The 20,854-nt window shown below is 38.5% G+C and overlaps 1 protein-coding gene across 3 annotated transcripts in view; it reads left to right on the forward strand.

The window, feature by feature from the left end:
• Nucleotides 1–20,854, forward strand: part of LOC141349055 (protein shisa-6-like) — a 108,257-nt gene that overhangs the window by 3,931 nt on the left and 83,472 nt on the right. For all 3 annotated transcript variants that reach the window (XM_073857779.1, XM_073857777.1, XM_073857778.1), the window contains exons 3-4: nt 10,391–10,545; nt 19,127–19,219. In XM_073857779.1, the coding sequence (XP_073713880.1) occupies nt 10,391–10,545; nt 19,127–19,219 (248 nt within the window). The remainder of the gene's footprint in view (nt 1–10,390; nt 10,546–19,126; nt 19,220–20,854) is intronic.

Genomic DNA, 20,854 nt, shown 5'->3' on the forward strand with positions numbered 1-20,854 from the left:
AAAAGATTATTTGGCAAACAGAAATTAAAGTCTGTGCCATAACACTTTTTTGCATTATTCTAATGACAATTACAAAGCTCAATGAAATTACAAATGTATTGCATTAAAAAAAATCTGAATAGTCTTTATTTATGCAAAATATAATTTCCTTTAATTTACCCATGCACTTAAATACTTCTTTAAGCATTTTGGACAGATTTTCTGTTTGTCTCAAACTCTCAAAACTATTGACTGAATTGGGTCATAAAGCTTCATCAAAGTAAGCGTTCCCTCTTCATTACAGTGCTGGATTGTGAAGCGTGTTTGATTTTTAATGCAGACTAAACGTCTCACACTAATGACATGATCGGGATCGTGTGTTGACAAGCATCAATGATGTTGTCTGATCAGATCGCCCCGTGTGATGACTCGCCATCTCTCAGCTACCCAGAATCCCCTGCTGCGTCTCAGTGTGCTGTCTGTCATTGTTGAAATATTGATGGTGCTCAGACACCTGCCGAAATAGCTGGGGAATCAACTGCCTGTTTGAGAGGACATCAAATTAAAGTCCTAAACCGAAACGATCAGTCCGGAAATATGAGAGAAAGAAAGTGATCTGACCAAAACTGGGATGGTACACTTTAAAAACAATTTAGATATGTATCTTTGAGGTACTGATATGTATCTTGGATACACAGTGACAGCTTTTGTGCCGTTCTTTCTGACAGTAAAAATATAATGACAGTAAAGGGTAATGGTGGTATTTTGTAAGCAACGTGTTTTGAAAAGCACTATATACAGTGGCGTAGCAAGTCAGTCCCGGGCCCATATGCAAAAAAAAAATTACGGGCCCCCTTAAGCCAAAGCCCCCCCCAACCTAATGTTAACTGTGGCGTGCAGGTCTGTTAAAGGAATAGTCTACTCATTTTCAACACTAAAATATGTTACCACCCTAACCAAGAACCGCTGAATCATCCCTCTATCATCTGTGTGTGTGCACGTAAGCGCTGGAGCGCGCTGCGACGCTACGATAGCATTTAGCTTAGCCCCATTCATTCAATGGAACCATTTAGAGATAAAGTTAGAAGTGACCAAACACATCAACGTTTTTCCTATTTAAGACGAGTAGTTATACGAGCAAGTTTGGTGGTACAAAATAAAACATAGCGCTTTTCTAAGCGGATTTAAAAGAGTAACTATATTTTATGGCGTAATAGCACTTTTGGGAGTACTTCGACTCGGCGCAGTAACACCCTTCCTCTCCCATTATGAGAGTGAGAAGGGGAGCGGACTTTTCAGGCGAGTCGAAGTACTACCAAAAGTGCTATTACGCCATAAAATATAGTTCCTCTTTTAAATCCGCTTAGAAAAGCGCTACGTTTTATTTTGTACCACCAAACTTGCTCGTATAACTACTCGTCTTAAATAGGAAAAACGTTGATGTGTTTGGTCACTTCTAACTTTATCTCTAAATGGTACCATTGAATGAATGGGGCTAAGCTAAATGCTATCTTAGCGTCGCAGCGCGCTCCAGCGCTTACGTGCACGCACACAGATGATAGAGGGATGTATCAACAATTCTTAGTTAAGGTAATAACATATTTTAATATTGAAAATGAGTAGACTATTCCTTTAACAACATATGCTTTTAATTAGGTACTGTAGTCAAATATTTTTACTTTACTTTAAAGGGTAGATTTAAATAAATAATAAAACAGAAATGTTTTGGGTAGTTTTTGACTCGTGACTAACTTCTCCGCCTTCTCTTTTCTCTATAAGGCCCCACTTTTATGTTTATATTTGTCCATCCTTAATGTTCATGTAGATAGCCGCTATATTAACCTATCACACTGAGTTTTCTTTATTTTTTGGCACGACGATGCGTCATATAAAAAAATAATGGCGTAGTAGTCTACGGCAGCCGCGGAGTGCAAAAAAATGAAATAAACGACAAGAAATGACAGAGAAATAAGAAATCAATACACATGATATGCATACAAAAATATATTTATTGCAGCCACAAATAAAAATTTAATTAAAAAATATTTTTAATTAAAAGCTGGGGCATGCCCAGGGCCAGGCCCCCTATTGGCCCGGGCCCATTTGCATGTGCATACCCGACATGCCCAGACGCTACGCCACTGGCTATATAGCAGGGTTATATTATCCTTAACTAAAACTAAAATTATCAAAAACATTTCTGTTAATTGCAATCACATAAAATATGCAGTCTAAAAATGCTGGGTTATTTGGGTCAAAAGGGACGACATCAGCCCCTTGGGTTGTTTTAACCCATTGTTGGATCAACTATAAAAATTTTCTGGGTTAATTTAACCCAACGGCTGGGCTTGCAGTGTTTGTCATTCACATCTTTGTGAATTTCAAGTAAATGTTATGTGATGTGCAACAGATGCTCTGTTGCTTATCATTCACTATTATGAAATTGTATGACATCCAGTACAGTATATACAGTATCAGGCCACAATGCTCTCTAGATAACTTTATTGGCTATTTAACATCAAACACTCAAGCCCTAAGAGATAAGTAAATGACTTTTATTTTTTGTTTGAACTAAAATAAATCTGTCAAAACCCCACGGCCGCGATGGCTAATGCAACAGTGCTGGAAGCCTAAACCGACTTCTCTTTATCTTCCTTAGCAGTTGTTATTTTAGTTGGTGTCTCTTACTCTGCACTCAGCATAAACTTCTTGAGGAATAATTTGAATTATTCGGAAATAATGCACATTCGAGGTGGTAATGCGGCACGACGCGAAGCTGTTACACTGTGGGTGTGCATTATTTATAAATTATTCAAAAGACCGAAGTCAATTATTCCTCCTATACCATCGTTTCCACAGACATTGCTCTTGGAGTTATTTTAAGCCATTTGACAGGTCAGGTGTGCGTTTATCGAAAAATAATGCATAACCACTCAACATTTTTCAACCAATCAGAATAAAGCATTCAACAGCCTCGCTGTATAAAATCATAAAATGATTCATTTCTGATCCTGGAGCACAGTCACAGCTGTAGTAAGAGCAACAGGGGAAACTTAAACACAAATGCCTTTTGTGTCCGGTCAAAATAATTTTCCTCTGACCAATCGGATGGCATGGAGCTGCTGTGCCAATGATGCAGACAGTTGACAGCTTATACTTTGAATCTGCAGGCATGCATGACTAAACTTGCGTCATAAAGTATTTAAAAGCCATTTTATGAATAACACTGCGCTTCTTTCGGGATCATCTGAGGTCTCCTGTAGCTGAGAGGTGAAAGAGAGGTTTAATGCAGATTCACTGGTGACCTTCAGTGAGAGAGAGAGAGAGAGAGAGAGAGAGAGAGAGAGAGATCTGTAAGCCTCCACGGGTGATCTGAGCAGTGCATATTGATCCGACTCTTCAGGTACACGGTCCGATGCAATCTGAACACTCGCTGACGTAAGAGATGAGCCAGACTGATCACTCTGTCAGATTTCAGTGCACAAACACTGTGTAAATAAATGATTAAACACGCTTATAACTCTACAGCTCAATATTTTTCATATACTTTTGCCGATATTCATCTCAGTAGGATGCATTAACATTTACGCATTTGGCAGATGCTTTTATCCAAAGATACTTAAAGTGCATCATATATCAGTATGTGTATTTGAACCATGATGTTTTGCGCCGCTAATGCAATGCTTTACCACTAAGCTATACAGGGACACTTACTGTGCATTCACACAGACACCGGCAAGAGGGTAAAAAACGCTGTGGCTGCCCTGCCAACAGCGCTATAGAAAAAGTGTAGTGGACGCTCTTATGCTTGAATGCATTCTCTGAACTCCTCTCAAGCAGAGGTTTTCGCATTCCGATTGGTTGCCGGCAAACATTTTTGCCTTTCGATTGGTTGCCGGCGAGCCGCGTCATAGCTCAGTACCATAAAGTTGAGCTGATTTCAACTCTCTTTGACACTCACACCGTTCATGAAGCGCCGCACTGCTGCTCGCCGGAGCTCCTCACTGGCTCTTATTGAAAATTAATGATATTCAATCATGTAAGTAAAGTCAACAGTGATTACAAGGTTTTATTTCATTTATCTTTGAGCTACAGTTAGATGTCTATTTAAATTTCTCTGACAACCCAAATTTTGTCTAGACAACTGGGCTGTGTTTGGACACTTAAAGGGGCCATGGGATGACTTTTTCAATGTTTAACTGCTATAATCTAGAAAATGTGAAAAAGATCAACCCGGTAACTTAGTTTTAGTAAACCATTCTCTGCAAGCACGTGAAAAATTAGATGAATGACTTCCGGCCACTTTGACGCTGTAAACACACAATTACGCTCCGTTCACACGGGGCGTAAGCGTTAACGCTTCCCATTCACTTTGAATGGGTGACGTCAAGCATTGCCGAACTAAATTGTGGATCTGTCAGCGCCGCGTCACTGCTGTTGCTAGCGGCAGAAATTAACATTTCTCAACATTTCAAGCGGCAACGCGTGCATCAACCAATCAGAACGCCTTATGCAAATAACCTAGGCAAAGCCAGCCAATTACGTTTATTGAATACTGGAGCATGTGTGGCGGCCACTGTGATTGTTCGTTTGGCCACGCTTCAGACAAGCCTTCAGTCAAGCGTTAACGCTTCTGTCCCGTGTGAATGTACCGTTACTGTTTTTGTGTATAACTCATTTCCCGCCAGCTTTTTTTAAGTTGCCCACCACCATTTTTTTGTGATTTTCACGTTTCACAAAATGCCTTTGAGGAAAATGTTCTTCTATAAATATATAAACATACAAATATATCAAGAACAGACCCTCTGCTTTCAAACAAACAAACAAACAAAACAAGAAAAAAAAACATTTCATCCTATCTTCATTTGTTCTCAAAAATATAAAATTTTGAGCGAAAAGCTGAAATAATTGCGTTATTGTAAATTAATTTTGTTAGAGATTAGATTCAGAACAATCATCAAAGCATACATGTAGTTAAAAATAAATTCGTTTTTGCTGCAGTTTTTTTATAAATTGGGTAAGTGCGCCATCTAGAAGATAATAGCATAATTACAGATTACCATAAAAAGTCCTCATTGGCAGGGAAATGTTTCCTCCTAATTGATGAGATAACTCATCGGTAGTAGGGATGTAACGATTAAATTGCGTGTTCCATTAAAAATGCCTGTCTGAAATTGATTCTGAATCGCAAGACTGTGATTCTTTGTTTCATGCACAGCTCGTGCGTGTACTACAGGTCTTTGATCAATAGAAAGTCCTTATCAATCTTAAATCATTATGAGGCGGAGTCGTTTATAATGTGCATTTAAAAAAGCAACACTCGTTAAATAAAAATCATTCAAAATATTCTTTATTACCATGAAAATACCTGAAACTATTTGAATAACAGCAATATAAATATTGTAAAGCTACTTCTTCTGTGGCACAAAGGGAGTTTCTGCATGAGAGCGCCCCCTGGCGTTTGGATGTGCCGGGATTTCACCGTAATTCCTTAAAATTCATTCATTGCACAATTAATCATTACAGCCCTAGTCAATAGCGGGAGAAATAATCGTAAGCGCAGCAAAAACTTTGAAGATGTGTAAGTCACCATGGTTTAAAGCGCCTGCCACATGCATAAATATAGAAAATAGATATTCTATTTTATATTTACAGATACATCAAAAAGTGAATTTGTTGCACTGAATGAAGGTTAAATCTCGGTTCATTTAAACTCTATATTGAAGTGAGTTTAGTCCTTCACTGATGATGGGTTACTAAAGCAGCCATATGCTTTAAAACCCATTATAGGTGATATTTAATGAAGTTAATCGCCTCTTATTTGTTTAGAAACTGTGTTTATGTGTCGCTGGAGGCTTTAGGGTGTTTGGTGAGGATGTATTTACATCCAACTGGTGTTTTGATGTGTATTTATTTGCAAACAGCAAACACTTAGACCTTAATTAGGATTTGCATAATCTTGAATATATTAACACCATACTATTGAATTTCCTTTGTTACTTATCTTTTAAAATTGCACGTGTCACACACATTTACGAAAGATTTTTTGTATGTATCCCAGCGATATTTACTCTGTGTGTGATGAATTACATTGTGTTATGTAATAATATGACCCCATATCCATCAATACTACATACTGTACATGATGGTGAAACCCAGATCGCAGCCTACTCCGGGCCGGATCTGCACCGGAGCTGCTGACTTCGGCACATATTCGGTGCAGATGTGGCCTGGATTCTTCTGCTGTCAGGTAACTGATTCAATTGGTCGTCCATATCTCTAAACAGAGCGCTTCAAGGATGAGCACCGAGTACTCCGATACTGTGCATGCCCAAATCATCTTGAGTGCAGTGGTTTCTAAAAGTGACATATTTGCATAAATATACATTTTATTTGCATAAATATGCATAAAAACTGCACATTACTTGATTGTGAAGTTTAAGTAAAAAATATACATATATAATTATATAAGTATTAATTTGGTCATTAAGAGTTTCACATGAGATAGAAATGCTAGACAGTTTGTATTTTAAGTGCTTTATGCTTTACATACCTCCATCGTAAGTGTCCAACCTGATTCATGCATATTTTACTAGTTGGCTTATTCATATGCGATTGTACGAAGTAGATAGTACAAAAAGCTACAAGAACTCCCCTAAACCCAAAATCATGGGGTGAAAGCAAGTCAATACAAAACCTTATGCAGTTGGCTGTACGAAGTTGCATAGGAATTAGCCACCTCGAATTGCCATGAGATTGTGTTGTAGTGCCTCACTTTAAACATGCTTTTGCAATTCTCTGTCGCTTAATGGCTATTGACAAAGTTTAACTTAAACCAGAAACAAACTTTTACAGTACACGCACAGAAAAAAACAACAAATGAGATAAATATGAGGTGTGAAAACTCCAAGAGTCCACTCAAGTAGTTTAATGTGTCCGGGCTTTAAGGGCCTGAAGGTGTCCCAGTCCTGTGGTGTGACAGAAGAAAGCGCAGAGAACCTCACAGGCAACTGGAGCACTGAAACCAGGTCGCCCCCACGTGAGGAGAACTTCTGTTATAAAAGGCCTCTTCTCCTGGAAGGGAAGACTAATTATACATCCTACCAAAGTCACTTTATCTTTCTCCCTCTCTCCACCTCTTTCTTTCTTTTCTGTCTCTCTCATGCATAGCGAGATGTAGACCGCGAGGCCGAGCGAATGTGCTGACATTGACACAGTTAAGACGCCATTTCAGGCTCCTCCTGTGAGGAGAGACGGCCTCAGGCTGAGGTGGGACCAGGCGCAATGTCACACGCTGGTTTCAGATAGTGGGCCGTAAAAATGGATGCTGACCGCTTTGGTCTTAGAGTAAATGCTGGTTCATATTGAGCATTGTGAACAGTGATTTCTGTTTGTCTTGTTTTCTAGTGCAAATATCTACAAAATCTTGAAATGAAGAAACATTTTCTTCAGAACAAAATGACATAAAGGGCCAGATTTACTAAGAGCTTGCGTACGTGCAAATGCCTTTTTGACGTTAAAAAACTACCGTAGGGATTTACTAAAGATACGTACAAAATAGCGTTGAAAAACTTGAAATGTCGCTTTTGCCAAAATATCTTATTATGATATTCCATCAAGTAAGTCAACAGTGATTACTGGTTTATTTTTGAGCTACAGTTAGATGTCTATTAAAATTTCTCTGACAACCCAAATTTTGCCTAGACAACTGGGCTGTGTTTGGACACCTATATAGATGTCTTTTGAAAACAAATTTTAAATGGACAAAATAAAACGTGTCTGAAGTTGCATTGGTTATTATGGAAATGAGATGTTGCATCTGTGTTTTTTAACCTGCACCTTGTTGGTACATTACCGCAGAAATTTCCACTCCCATCGGCACTCTGAAAATGCATTTCTTATGTGGCATTCACCCCAGACGTGGAAGAGGTGGCAAGTGCAAGTGATTTACATGTTAAGTCGATGCAAAAACGTGAATAGGCATCCTGCAAGGAACGTATGGATGGTGCGGTGCGAATGGCGCGGAATGCATGGATGGCGCGTTTTGCTTGAATTGAGCATTGTTTCGAGAAATGCGCAAGTTGAAAAATCTGAATTTGTTGGATATTCACGCTCCGTTAACCAATCAGGAGCTGGCTCTAGTAGTGACATGATTACAGGGAGCGAGCAGAGGCGCAGAAGCCCCTCCCATAACACAAATTTCTGCGGGAATGTCTCGAATGACTAGAATTTTTTGCACGGCTTTCACGCGTGAATGAAGCGAGTAAACTCAAAACGTTAAAAGGTCCAACTACGCGCGAATAGCGCGTTTTGCCGCCTCAACCGCGGCTGGTGTGAACGCACAGTTACACTCATTTGCCCTGTTTAGTAAATCTGGTCATTTTACTTCTTAAATTTAAGCTCACATAACACACGCTGTTTCTGTTCATCTCATGTTAATCTTGAGCACCTATAGAGTAGTATTACGTCCTTCGTATATCCAATGAGTCTTTAGTTTGATCAGGTTTATAAAAAACAGATTAGCTTTAGCGATTGTTTCAGAAAAGCATGAAATCCCAGAGGCATCCAGTGGGAGGGGCGAGTCACGAGCAGGCAACACTTGCGAAACATTATCCCACTATCTCTGAATAACTTATGATGTTCGTGTCATTTACATGATATGCACTTATGTGCCGATTGCAAACAAAACAGATATTTAATGCAGTTTTACTTACCGCCTGCGACTTATGACCCGGTTGGAACTCCACTATTTCAATGAAATCCAGAGATAAACAAACACACATTGTTGAGTCTTGATATAAAACAAAGCTGTTGCGTGAAGTAATGCCTGTGACTTCTACTCAAAGGATCAATGCCAATGAGAGTCTTCGTTGTTCTCACACTAATTGACGCATGGGTGTGCTTTTCCAGAAGAAGTGCCCATAAAAGGAATATGGGGTCACTGATACGTAAAGGGTACCCAAGTTTGAAAAAAACTTTCTGAAACTTGTAAGAAAGAGGAGACGTGAGTTTGGCCCAGAAATACTTTGTCACATGCTCAACTGCTGTTTTGACACTTTGCATTTGTTTAGCATGAGAAATACAACTCTTTAACTGTGTTAATAAGTCAGGATGCATGAAATAGCATCCCCCCCAATTAAATTTTTAGGTGTTTGTACTGGAAAACAAGAAAAACTAAGTAAACTAAGCAGTGGCGGCCGGTGACTTCTTTTTTCGGGGGCGCACGATGCGAAGTTCGTCACAACATGTATTTAGCCCATCATGTGTGTGGTTCGTAATTTCAAAATGTGTTTGGCGTGTGTGCATCACGTTTTGTCAAAATAAGTGCCTGCTGCAGACGCGTCTAAAGGATTTATGATAAAAGAGACGCTTGTGTTTGCCAGATACTCGTATCATTTCATGCGTAATCAGAGTTTACTGTTAAGGGAGTGTCATGCGTGTATTTTGTGAACGTGAGTGTCTCTTTTGACACGTTTGCAGCAGGCACTTATTTTGACAAAACACGTGATGCACATGGTTCACATGACGCAGCAAACACATATTTTGAAAACACGAGTAACACACGTGACACTCCAAACACTTAATTTGAATTTGCGCCCTTCGGAAGAGCACATACAAAAACCTTTTTTTTTTTCATTGATAATTACAAATCATGCTTTTCACCTAAGAAAGGTAGGGTGAATTTAGGTAAATTTGGTTATGACATTGACATGACTGTAAAAGTATCCCGGTTTACCTGAATTCAATTTACCATGTTAATCCATGGATAATTCACAGTTCTTTCTGCAGTGAAATCTGACTTGATGAAGTCCTGTATAACCCCCCACACGCTCCCCATTACAGAAAGCTGCATTACTGTGGAAGATTCATAATTTTAATGGCCATGCAATCTCTCCAGAATCTCATATTGCCACTATGAAAAATCCATGAAGCGGTTGGGTCTTAATTCTGAGATCGTGTCCTCGGGGCCAAAGAGCAGAAACATTAATAGAATTTGAATCCCATTAGGCTTGTATGGGTGGATGTGTTTCTACACCACCATACTGCAGACGACACATTGATTAATGGCTTTTGTTTGTTGCTGTAGCCAAAGGCCTGAGCTTCGAAAACCTGAGAGGCCAAACTTCGACTGATCATTATAACACAAAGCGCAATTAAACTCGTGCGTGTGTGTGTGTGTGTTAGAGATTGTACCAGAGCCAAGCACCTCCACACATAGGAAAACAAAAGATCCAACAGTCTGGCCCTTAAACGGGGCCCTTATTGGAAATTGTCTAAACCTCTTGGGGTGCAATCTGTTTGTATCTGTAAACTGGATGTAACGTTTATTCCAATGCTGAACAACAGGACACTGTTGTTTTTAGGATAATGATATAATGAACATTAAAATGATCTTTCCTGTGTTTTTCAGAGCGTTGGCGGACATTTTGAGGCAGCAGGGACCCATTCCCATATCTCAGTATGAGCATGAAAACATAGCCGCAATAGAAACATCACCTAAAGAGGAGACACCTGTACGAACGTCCAAGAACCACTACACACCTGTTCACAACAAAAGCAATCACGGTAAGTTACCTCATGTTGTGTTGTTTTTCATGTATGGCACCATGATAAAACCTTCATTATGTTTTCGCGACTATGATAGTCTTTGAAGACCCTTGCAGGTTTTTAAGATGAAATGAGTCTCTATGTATACATGTGTGGGTTTGTGGATATATGAAACATGCTTCATCATGTGTAAAGGCTCAGCACATGCTGTTCAACTCATAGTCATATCTGAAATCACATCTAAATAAATTTTTCATTCGAACAGACTTTAAAACATGTTATTGTGCTTAACACACTTTTTACAAACCCTTCAAACATTCACATCTCGCAAGCATTCAGCGTTCTTTCTTTTTTGTGTTGGGCTCACATGGCATCAATATTCAGAAGGCTGAATAAACTCACTTCTGCTGTATTACAGAATGGTCGCTGTTGCTTAAGGTTTACACGCTACGCTAGATTGTTAAAGTGTTGCTATTGTAGGTGGTTGTTAGCGTGTTTTGGCTGGTTGTTTACATTAACCAAGTCCAAAAATAGTTCTTGTTTCTGTATTGGCTTTAACAGTAAGAATGAATCTAGTCTTTTCCAGACAGCAGACGACTCCGAGCCGGATCTGTGCCAAAGTCAGCAGCTACGGTGCGAATCTGGCCCAGAGTCGTCTGTTCTGATTTAACATTTAAGAATTTAGAAACAGTCAGAAATGAACCAATTAGCTAAATTAATCTCTTTTGTTTGAAACTCTTTGTTGAATTTAACTCATTCCTCGCCTTCCATTTTTTGAAAAGTTGCCTGCCAGCATTTTTTGTGATTTTCACAAACGTTTCACAAAATTCCTTCCAGGAAATTTTCTTCTATAAATATGTAAACATACAAATATATCAAATGAAAGAACAGACCATCTGCTTTCAAACAAACAATAAATAAACAAAGAAACAAACAAAACAGGAAAAAAACGTGTCATCCTATCTATATATTTTTTTCAATGCTTATAAACTCTTAAACATGGGTATTTTTCTTCAATAATACAATTTTTTAGCAAAAAGCTAAGATAATAGCATTTTTGTGAAGGAATATTGTTAGAGATCAGATTCAGAACGATTATCAAAACATACACAGAGTTTAAAATTAGTAAATAACGTTTTGGCTTCAGTTTTTTTATAAATTGGCCATCTAGGATAATCATGGTATTACAGATTAACATAAAAATTCTCCAGAAACACGTTTTGTATGTAAATGTTTTCTCTTAACTGACGAGATAACTCGTCAATGGCGGGGAAAGAGTTAAGGTGTTGCTACTGTATGTGGTTGTTATCGTGTTCTGGTTGGTTGCTTTCATTAACCAAGTCCAAAATAGTTCTTGTTTCTACATTGGCTTTAACAGTAATAATGAATTTATTGACTTTACCAGACAGCAGATGACACCGGGCCGGATCTGTGCCCGAAGTCAGCAGCTACGGTGTAAACCTGGCCCAAATTCTTCTGTTCTGATATAACATTTCAGAAATTAACCAATTAACCAAATGATCATTCACGTCTTTTGTTTGAAACTCTTTGTTGAATTTAACTCATTCCCCGTCAGCCATGTTTTAAAAAGTTGCCCGCCATCATTTTTTGTTATTGAAATAATAGCATTTTTTGTGAAGGAATTTTTTAGAGATCAGATTCAGAACGATTATCAAAACATACACAGAGTTTAAAATTAGTAAATAACGTTTTGGCTTCAGATTTTTCATAAATTGGCCATCTATTGGATAATCATGGTATTACAGATTAACATAAAAATTCTCCAGAAAGACATTTTTTAGGCAAATGTTTTCTTTTAATTGACGAGATAACTCGTCAATGGCGGGGAAAGAGTTAAGGTGTTGCTACTGTATGTGGTTGTTATCGTGTTCTGGTTGGTTGCTTTCATTAACCAAGTCCAAAATAGTTCTTGTTTCTGCATTGGCTTTAACAGTAATAATGAATTCGCCGACTTTACCAGACAGCAGATGACACCGTGCCGGATCTGTGCCAGAAGTCAGCAGCTACGGTGTAAACCTAAAGTTTCACAAAATGCCTTTCAGGAACATTCTAAAATAATATGTAAACATACAAATATATTAAATGAAAGAACAGATCCTCTGCTTTCAAACAAAGAAACAAACAAAACGGGGGGAAAATTGTCATCCTATTTTTCTCTGCTTATAACCTCTTAAGTGTCTTTTCTTTAAAAATATTTTTAGCAAAAAGCTGAAATAATTGCATTTTTGTGAAGGAATTTTGTTAGAGATCTGATTCACCATGATTATCAAAATATACACAGAGTTTAAAATGAGCAAATAATATTTTGGCTTCAGTTTTTTCATAAATTGGCCATTTACACTGAAAAAAAAAACGATTCATTGAATTTTATAAATGTTTTTAAGGTAAGTGGTTGCAATCAATTTATTTAAGCTACATTTAAACAAAAAATGATTAGTAAAGTAAAATAAAATATAAAACTTTTGTTTAAATGTAGCTTAAATAAATTGATTGCAACCACTTACTTTAAAAAAATGATTAAATTCAATGAAAAACTTTTTTTTGGGTAACTTGTCAATGGCGGGGAAAGAGTTAAGGTGTTGCTACTGTATGTGGTTGTTATCATGTTCTGTTTGGTTGCTTTCATTAACCAAGTCCAAAATAGTTCTTGTTTCTGCATTGGCTTTAAAAGTCATAATGAATTCAGTGACTTTCCCAGACAGCAGATGACACCGTGCCGGATCTGTGCCCGAAGTCAGCAGCTTCGATGCGAATCCGGCCCGGAGTCGACTGCTGTCTGGGTTTCACATTTAACATTTCATCATTTTGAAAATATTGCATTTCTTTTTACTCATTAACCAAAAGAACATTCACATCTTTCAGTTGAAACTCTTTGTTGAATTTAAAGGCATTTTATTAATTTTTTTTTTTTTTAAACGGTTTAAGTGTAGAAGTGTTTGTATGTACATACAAAGAATAATTCATGAAATAACATCCCTGCAATGACATACAAGATATACAAATGTGGATATATACAGGTACAGTGTTTGTTGGATCAGGTTCAGTCATCATGTGACCCCACTTAACCCAAACCATAAGGATACATTTTGAGAATGAATCTGACCAGAAATCAAATGAAATCTCTCTTTGGGCACAGATATGTGTTGGATACAGGGTAGTGTGTGTACATGCCTGTGTGTGTGCGTGTGTGTGTGTCTGTGTTTCAGAGGATGCTTTTACACAAGTGCTGTGTGTTTGATTCTTGTCTCATGAGATCTGGTGACAGAGTGCTCCTTCAATCTATAAAACGTCCCATTTTTGATTGATAGATTAAATGCTTTTAAATTCAACAAAGAGTTTCAAACAGAAGCAGGGAATGTTCATTTGGTTAATTGGTTAAAAAATTCAATATTTTCTGACTGTTTCATTGATTCCCAATACAGAGATTTTCTTTCATGTGGTTGATCTCCATAACATCTTCTGTCCTCTGACCCTCCACTCCCACTATCTCATCTACTGTATTTTCAATCAGCATTTTAGTTCGGTGACATCCATGTGTTTAATTATGATAAAAACTATACATTTACATTTCTACATACAGTAATTTACACTTAGGTATACATTTTCTATTCCGTATGTGTGTTCTCTGGAATCAAACCAATGACCTTTTGCGCTGCTAAAGCAATGCATTACCAACTAAGCTACACGAACACTATATTATATCACCACATCACATATGCATCTTTTTATTGTACACATCTTACTTGCAACAATGTCTTTGGAGACTACACTTAAGCCCAATTCCAATTCTATTTTATAACCCTTCGCCCCTCGCCCTTGTCCCTTGAAACAAAGTGACAAAAAATATTCCCCTAAGAAATGGGACACCACTACTACGCCACGTCATCGTTTATCATCGCTAGCTCATTATGTCAAAGAAAATGCGCCAATGTTTATCACAAATGTTTATCAGCCATTTTTTTTTTGCATTTATCTTCAAAATCATATTTATTATAATAATTTTTTGGTTCACGTATTGAAGCACATAGCAACTACAAAACAATGCGCTATCAAGCATGTGGTAAAAACCCAGCCACTGCACTTGTATTTATGCTGTCAAGTCACCGGCTATCAATAAAATATGATGTGGGACTGTTGTGCAGTCAATTATGAGTGTACTTTTGTCATTAAAATCAATAATAATGCAAAATACTTACATTTATGAGTCTCTCGGCTCGCTTTGGCAGCCTCGGCTCGCTTTGGCAGCTATGTTGCCACTTTAGACGGGTAACCTTTCACATACCCATTCGTTTGAAGTGAGGTCCTAAAAAAATCTTCATTTGAAGGGCTATCTGGCACTTCCTCCTACCTCCCAACAAAAGAAAATCGGGACAGCCCTACCCCTAAACACGAAAAATGAAGGGGAAGGGGAAAGTGAAGGGGTAAAATTGAAATTGGGCCTTATGCCCCGTTTACACGAAGGAAAGACGCAGATATTTCCATGCGGTTTGGCCTCTCATTTACACGAAAACCCATTTTTTATCACCGAAAATGATTATTTCTAAATCCTCCGGCCAAAGTGGAGATTTCTGAAAACCCCGGTGTTTCCGTGTCAACTGGGAGAAACGTGATTTTAGGTTCTGAAACGTTACATTATGCGCCAAAAAGTGCTTACTGTCATGTAAGCGCTGTTTTGAAAGGAACAGGAAGGCGCTTGTGATATTCGTTGGTGTTGACTTGAGGATTTTGATTGGCTTGCATGGCTTTATTCCTCTGACTGCCGCCCATAATTTTGGCATAGTTATTATGGCGCTCAACGGCGTATTTATGCGGGTTAATGTAAATGACAAGTTTTTTTTTTTTTTAAATGACGTTGTGTGTACAAATTGTAAACGGAGGGGAAATATTTGTTTCTCTAAATACCTGAATATGTGTAAATGTGGCCTTATGCACAGGGTCGTATGCATAGGCCAACCAGGTGGTCGCCTAGGGTGCCACCAGCAGCAGGGGGCGCCAAAGAGCGAATATACATTTTGACTGCTGATTCAGGCTACATTTACACATAGCCGGGTATTTTGAGAAACGAATACTTTCCCGCCTCCGTTTTCAATAATAACATCGTGCACACAACATCGTTTTCAAAAAAACTTTCCATTTACATCAACCCGCATAAATACGCTGTCGAGCGGCATAATAACTATGCCAAAGCTGTGGGAGGCAGTGTATGAAGGGGAATACAGCCATGCAAGCCAATCAAAATCGTCAGAATCAACACCAACGAAGAACACGAGCGACTTCCTGTTCCTTTCATAACAGCAAACATGGGCTGAATCCCAAACCGCCTACTTCCATACTATATAGTATGTAAAAAAACGCTACTTTGCGTACTATATAGTATGGAAGTAGGCGGTTTGGGATTCAGCCATGATAAACCTGATTGATCAGTAGCCAAACAAACTGTAAGGGCGCTCTCATGACGTTAAACATTTTCTGCCGCAAAATGTGACGTTTAAGAACCTAAAACCCCGTTTCTCCCAGTTGACACGGCAACACATAACCGGGGTAATCAGAAATATCCACTTTGGCCGGAGGTTTTAGAAATAATCGTTTTCTGTAATAAAAATGCGGTTTTCGTGTAAATGACAGGCCAAACCGCAGGAAAATATATGCGTCTTTCCTTCGTGTAAACGGGGTATCACTGACTTGAAACTTTTTTTGTACTGTCTTGTTGATTTAAGTGCATTTAAAAATTTAGTGTTATATGATCACATCGATTTTTTAAACATTTTTTATGTTATGTTTGGGCATTAAAATGACTTGAAACTGCTCTGCTTAGTGCTTACTGTGAGCTCACTGCTAAAATTTAAATGCTCTTTCATTTGTAGGCTAAGTCGCTTTTGATGTAAGCATCTACTATGAATAAATGCACATTTAAATGTAGTTCATACTCTGTTTCACTGTATGGTTGAAAAATATTTTATCCTCAATTAAAATTTGCACCACAAGTCTGGATCTACACTCACCTAAAGGATTATTAGGAACACCTGTCCAATTTCTCATTAATGCAATTATCTCATCAACCAAGCAGTTGCTTCAATGCATTTAGGGGTGTGGTCCTGGTCAAGACAATCTCCTGAACTCCAAACTGAATGTCAGAATGGGAAAGAAAGGTGATGTAAGCAATTTTGAGCGTGGCATGGTTGTTTGTGCCATACGGGTCGGTCTGAATATTTCACAATCTGCTCAGTTACTGGGTTTTTCACGCACAACCATTTCTTGGGTTTACAAAGAATGGTGTGAAAAGGGAAAAACATCCAGTATGTGGCAGTCCTGTGGGCGAAAATGCCTTGTTGATGCTAGAGGTCAGAGGAGAATGAGCCGACTGATTCAAGCTGATAGAAGAGCAACTTTGACTGAAATAACCACTCGTTACAAATTAGGTATGCAGCAAAGCATTTGTGAAGCCACAACACGCACAACCTTGAGGCAGATGGGCTACAACAGCAGAAGACCCCACCAGGTACCACTCATCTCCAGTACAAATAGGAAAAAGAGGCTACAATTTTCACAAGCTCACCAAAATTGGACAGTTGAAGACTGAAAAAATGTTGCCTGGTCTGATGAGTCTTGATTTCTGTTGAGGCATTCAGATGATAGAGTCAGAATTTGGCGTAAACAGAATGAAAACACTGATCCATTATGCCTTGTTACCACTGTGCAGGCTGGTGGTGTAATGGTGTGGGGGATGTTTTCTTGGCACACTTTAGGCCCCTTAGTGCCAATTGGGCATCGTTTTAAATGCCACGGCCTACCTAAGCATTGTTTCTGACCATGCCCATCCCTTTATGACCACCATGTACTCATCCTCTGATGGCTACTTCCAGCATGATAATGCACCATGTCACAAAGCTTGAACCATTTCAAATTGGTTTCTTGAACATGACAATGAGTTCACTGTACTAAAATGGCCCCCACAGTCACCAGATCTCAACCCAATAGAGCATCTTTGGGATGGGGTGGAACGGAAGCTTCGTGCCCTGGATGTGCATCCCACAAATCTCCATCAACAGCAAGATGCTATCCTATCAATATGGGCCAACATTTCTAAAGAATGCTTTCAGCACCTTATTGAATCAATGCCACGTAGAATTAAGGCAGTTCTGAAGGCAAAATGGGGTCAAACACAGTATTAGTATGGTGTTCCTAATAATCCTTTAGGTGAGTGTAAATCACGATGTGCTAATGGGTGACTTCTTCTATAAATGCTCTGTAGATGCCAAAGTGTTTTTCCTGGATGGTGATGCTACCTCACTGTATACTGTATAAGATGAGCATGACAGCCTAAATCTTAAAGGTGCCATAGCAAAAATCATCCTGATACATTGTAAAGGTCAGAGAAAGGGTAACAAACGTTTGTGGAAAAATACTGTTTTGGTTTATAAAAGCGTGCACCAAAACAGCCCTTAAACATTGAGTGGCATTTTAAGATTACTCGTACGGCCTTTTAAATCTTGCAACAGGCATGAAGATTTGATAGCACATGAGGAGATGTAGCAAAGCTCTCAGATCAAGCGCCAGTCGGTATGATGAGAAGAAACGCTTGACTGAGCTCTTGTTTTTAATAAAATAAAATCATTAAATATTAACTTTCATCATCGTGCAGTGTACCCAAAATCACGCAGAGAGAGAGAGAGAGAGAGAGAGAGAGAGAGAGAGAGAGAGAGAGAGATGCAACTGTTCATGGCTCGTCTTTGATTTCAGATTGCGACACTGGGAATTCATTGTCCACTGGTTACTTTAGACACCATAAATCACTTAAAGACATGAAATCTGTTTCATTTCATTTCATGGATAAACTTTTGCCTTTAATTGACTTAAATTCTGATCAACTTGATTTATTAAGAAATATTGCATAATTGAAAAGGAAAAAGACAAACCTAATTATTTCTTCCAGGCAGCAATGAGATTAAATGGAGGCAGGGGATTATTTGTTTAGACAGATATGCGATCACCTTTCTGTCTGTCCATCCGTATGTGTCTGACTGCTATTCAGTGATGCACATAACAGAAAAGATATGAAGCCTCTCTTTGGTCATCTGGCTCGGGTCAGGGGCACCCATTACCATCCTATTAGATGCTTTAAGACCCACCTGCATCTCTGATCAACCTCAGTGTCCTCTAACCCAGCAGGGCTCAAATTTGTGTTAAAAGTGTGTGCGCGTGTGCCAAGATGATAGTTTGACCTCTAAAACCTCTAGTGTGGTCGAGCAGAACCTCTACCCCCCATTAATACTTAATGCAGAATCCCGTCCTGTCGTCTGTCTTAAAACACCGTTTACCAGACGCTGGCTGAGGTGACTTCTCAATAACTGTCAGATGTAAGGCTGCGCTGTGAGTAATGCGGGACATAAAGGGTATTTATCCGTAAAGAATTGTGTTCCTTAGGCGATCAAATACCCGCAATGTCCAGTGTGATGGATTTGGGTTGAAAAGCTACAAGGTTTAAAACCACATCAGCATTCAAGATTGACACATAACTATAAAAGAAGACTCGACACTCGTTTTTCTTGTGATGGTCATTCTGTGCGTTTCTTCGCAGGGCATTATGGGAAAGAAAACTTTCGCAGCGGTCAAGACATGCACAACTTCATCTCCTCCGGCTTTGTGACGCTCGGCAGGGGCCATCTGAAAGGTAATCGCCCGTTTCTTAACCCTTATGAATCCCAAAGGGACTTTTTTATCTTCTCGCTGCATCATGCCGAAGGCATTTAAGTCGAGTTGTGTCACTGTGAGCATGTTAAATTTACTATAGGAATATTGCTTTTGCTTTAGAGTCATTTCAATGCTATCTAATGGCAATTCATACTTATTTTATGAGGTGGCTAATTCGTATTAATTTGTACGACCACATTCATCCATTTATTTTTTAAGTTTTGCCTTGACCCTTGTGACATTAGGGTTAGGGGTGGGGTTTTGTTATTGTTTTTTTATGCTAATCGTACGTTTTGCATGATTAACTTTGTGCTAATTCATCCGAATTAGTCAAGTCATAAAATATTTATGAGTTCTCGTGAGATCAGGCTGGTCATTTAATTTAGATGAAATGTACCCAAATGTCTTATAGATGTTCTTTATTTGTTGCAAGCGTCCTGTGGATGACATTGAGATGTTGACAGTGCAGTCTTTGGCAAAAATGATGTCCGACAGGAGTTTTCAAGGACCCCCAAATATGATAAACCTTACTGTATGTGACGGACCCTCATGCTAAAATACGTGCAATTCCACCGATTCGGTGCCATTTGCATGTTGTAACTCATCAAGTTGATTTTTAAATCTTTTTTTTAAGGAAAACACCACCGTTTTTCAATATTTTACGATGTTCTTACCTCAACTTCGATGAATTAATAAATATCTATCTTTTTTCAGTGTGTGCACTTTTAAAGGATTAGTCCATTTTCTTAAAAGAAAAATCCAGATAATTTGCTCGCCACCATGTCATCCGGGATGTTGATGTCTGTCTTTGTTCAGTCGAGAAGAAATTGTGTTTTTTGAGAGGAACATTGCCGGATTTTTCTGGTTTTAATGCACTTTAATAGAGCCCAACATTTAATACTTAACTCAACACTTAACAGTTTTTTTCAACGGCATTTCAAAGGACTATAAACGATCCCAAACGAGGCATAAGGGTCTTATCTAGCGAAACGATTGTCATTTTTTACAAGAAAAACTAAAAAAAATACGCTCCTCTAAACCACAACTTCTCGTCTAGGTCCGGTCCAGCTCTACCTAACGTAAATGCGTAGTGACGTAGGGAGGTCACGTGTGTTACATATATAAAACGCACATTTGCGGACCATTTTAAACAATAAACTGCCACAAAGACATTAATTAGTATCAGTTGACATACAAAAACGTAGAAACGGTACTCTTTCAAGACACTTGTAAACACTGGGGCGGAGTTTCGCGTTGGTCCTCTGTGACCTCTTGACTTCATGACGTATTGCGTGGGGTCAGCTGGCGCATCACGACCGGATCTTCATGATGAGAAGTTGTGCTTTAAAAGTGTATATTTGTTATTTTTATTGTCAAAAATGACAATCGTTTTGCTAGATAAGACCCTTATGCCTCGTTTGGGATTGTTTATAGTCCTTTGATACTCCATTGAAAAAACTGTTAAGTGTTGAGTTAAGTATTAAATGTTGGTGTCTATTAAAGTCCATTAAAATGAGAAAAATCCTGCAATGTTTTCCTTAAAAAAACATAATTTCTTCTCGACTGAACAAAGAAAGACATCAACATTTTGGATGACATGGTGGTGAGTAAATTA

Source organism: Misgurnus anguillicaudatus, chromosome 19 (genome assembly GCF_027580225.2).
Source record: "Misgurnus anguillicaudatus chromosome 19, ASM2758022v2, whole genome shotgun sequence".
In the NCBI taxonomy this organism is placed as follows: domain Eukaryota; kingdom Metazoa; phylum Chordata; class Actinopteri; order Cypriniformes; family Cobitidae; genus Misgurnus; species Misgurnus anguillicaudatus.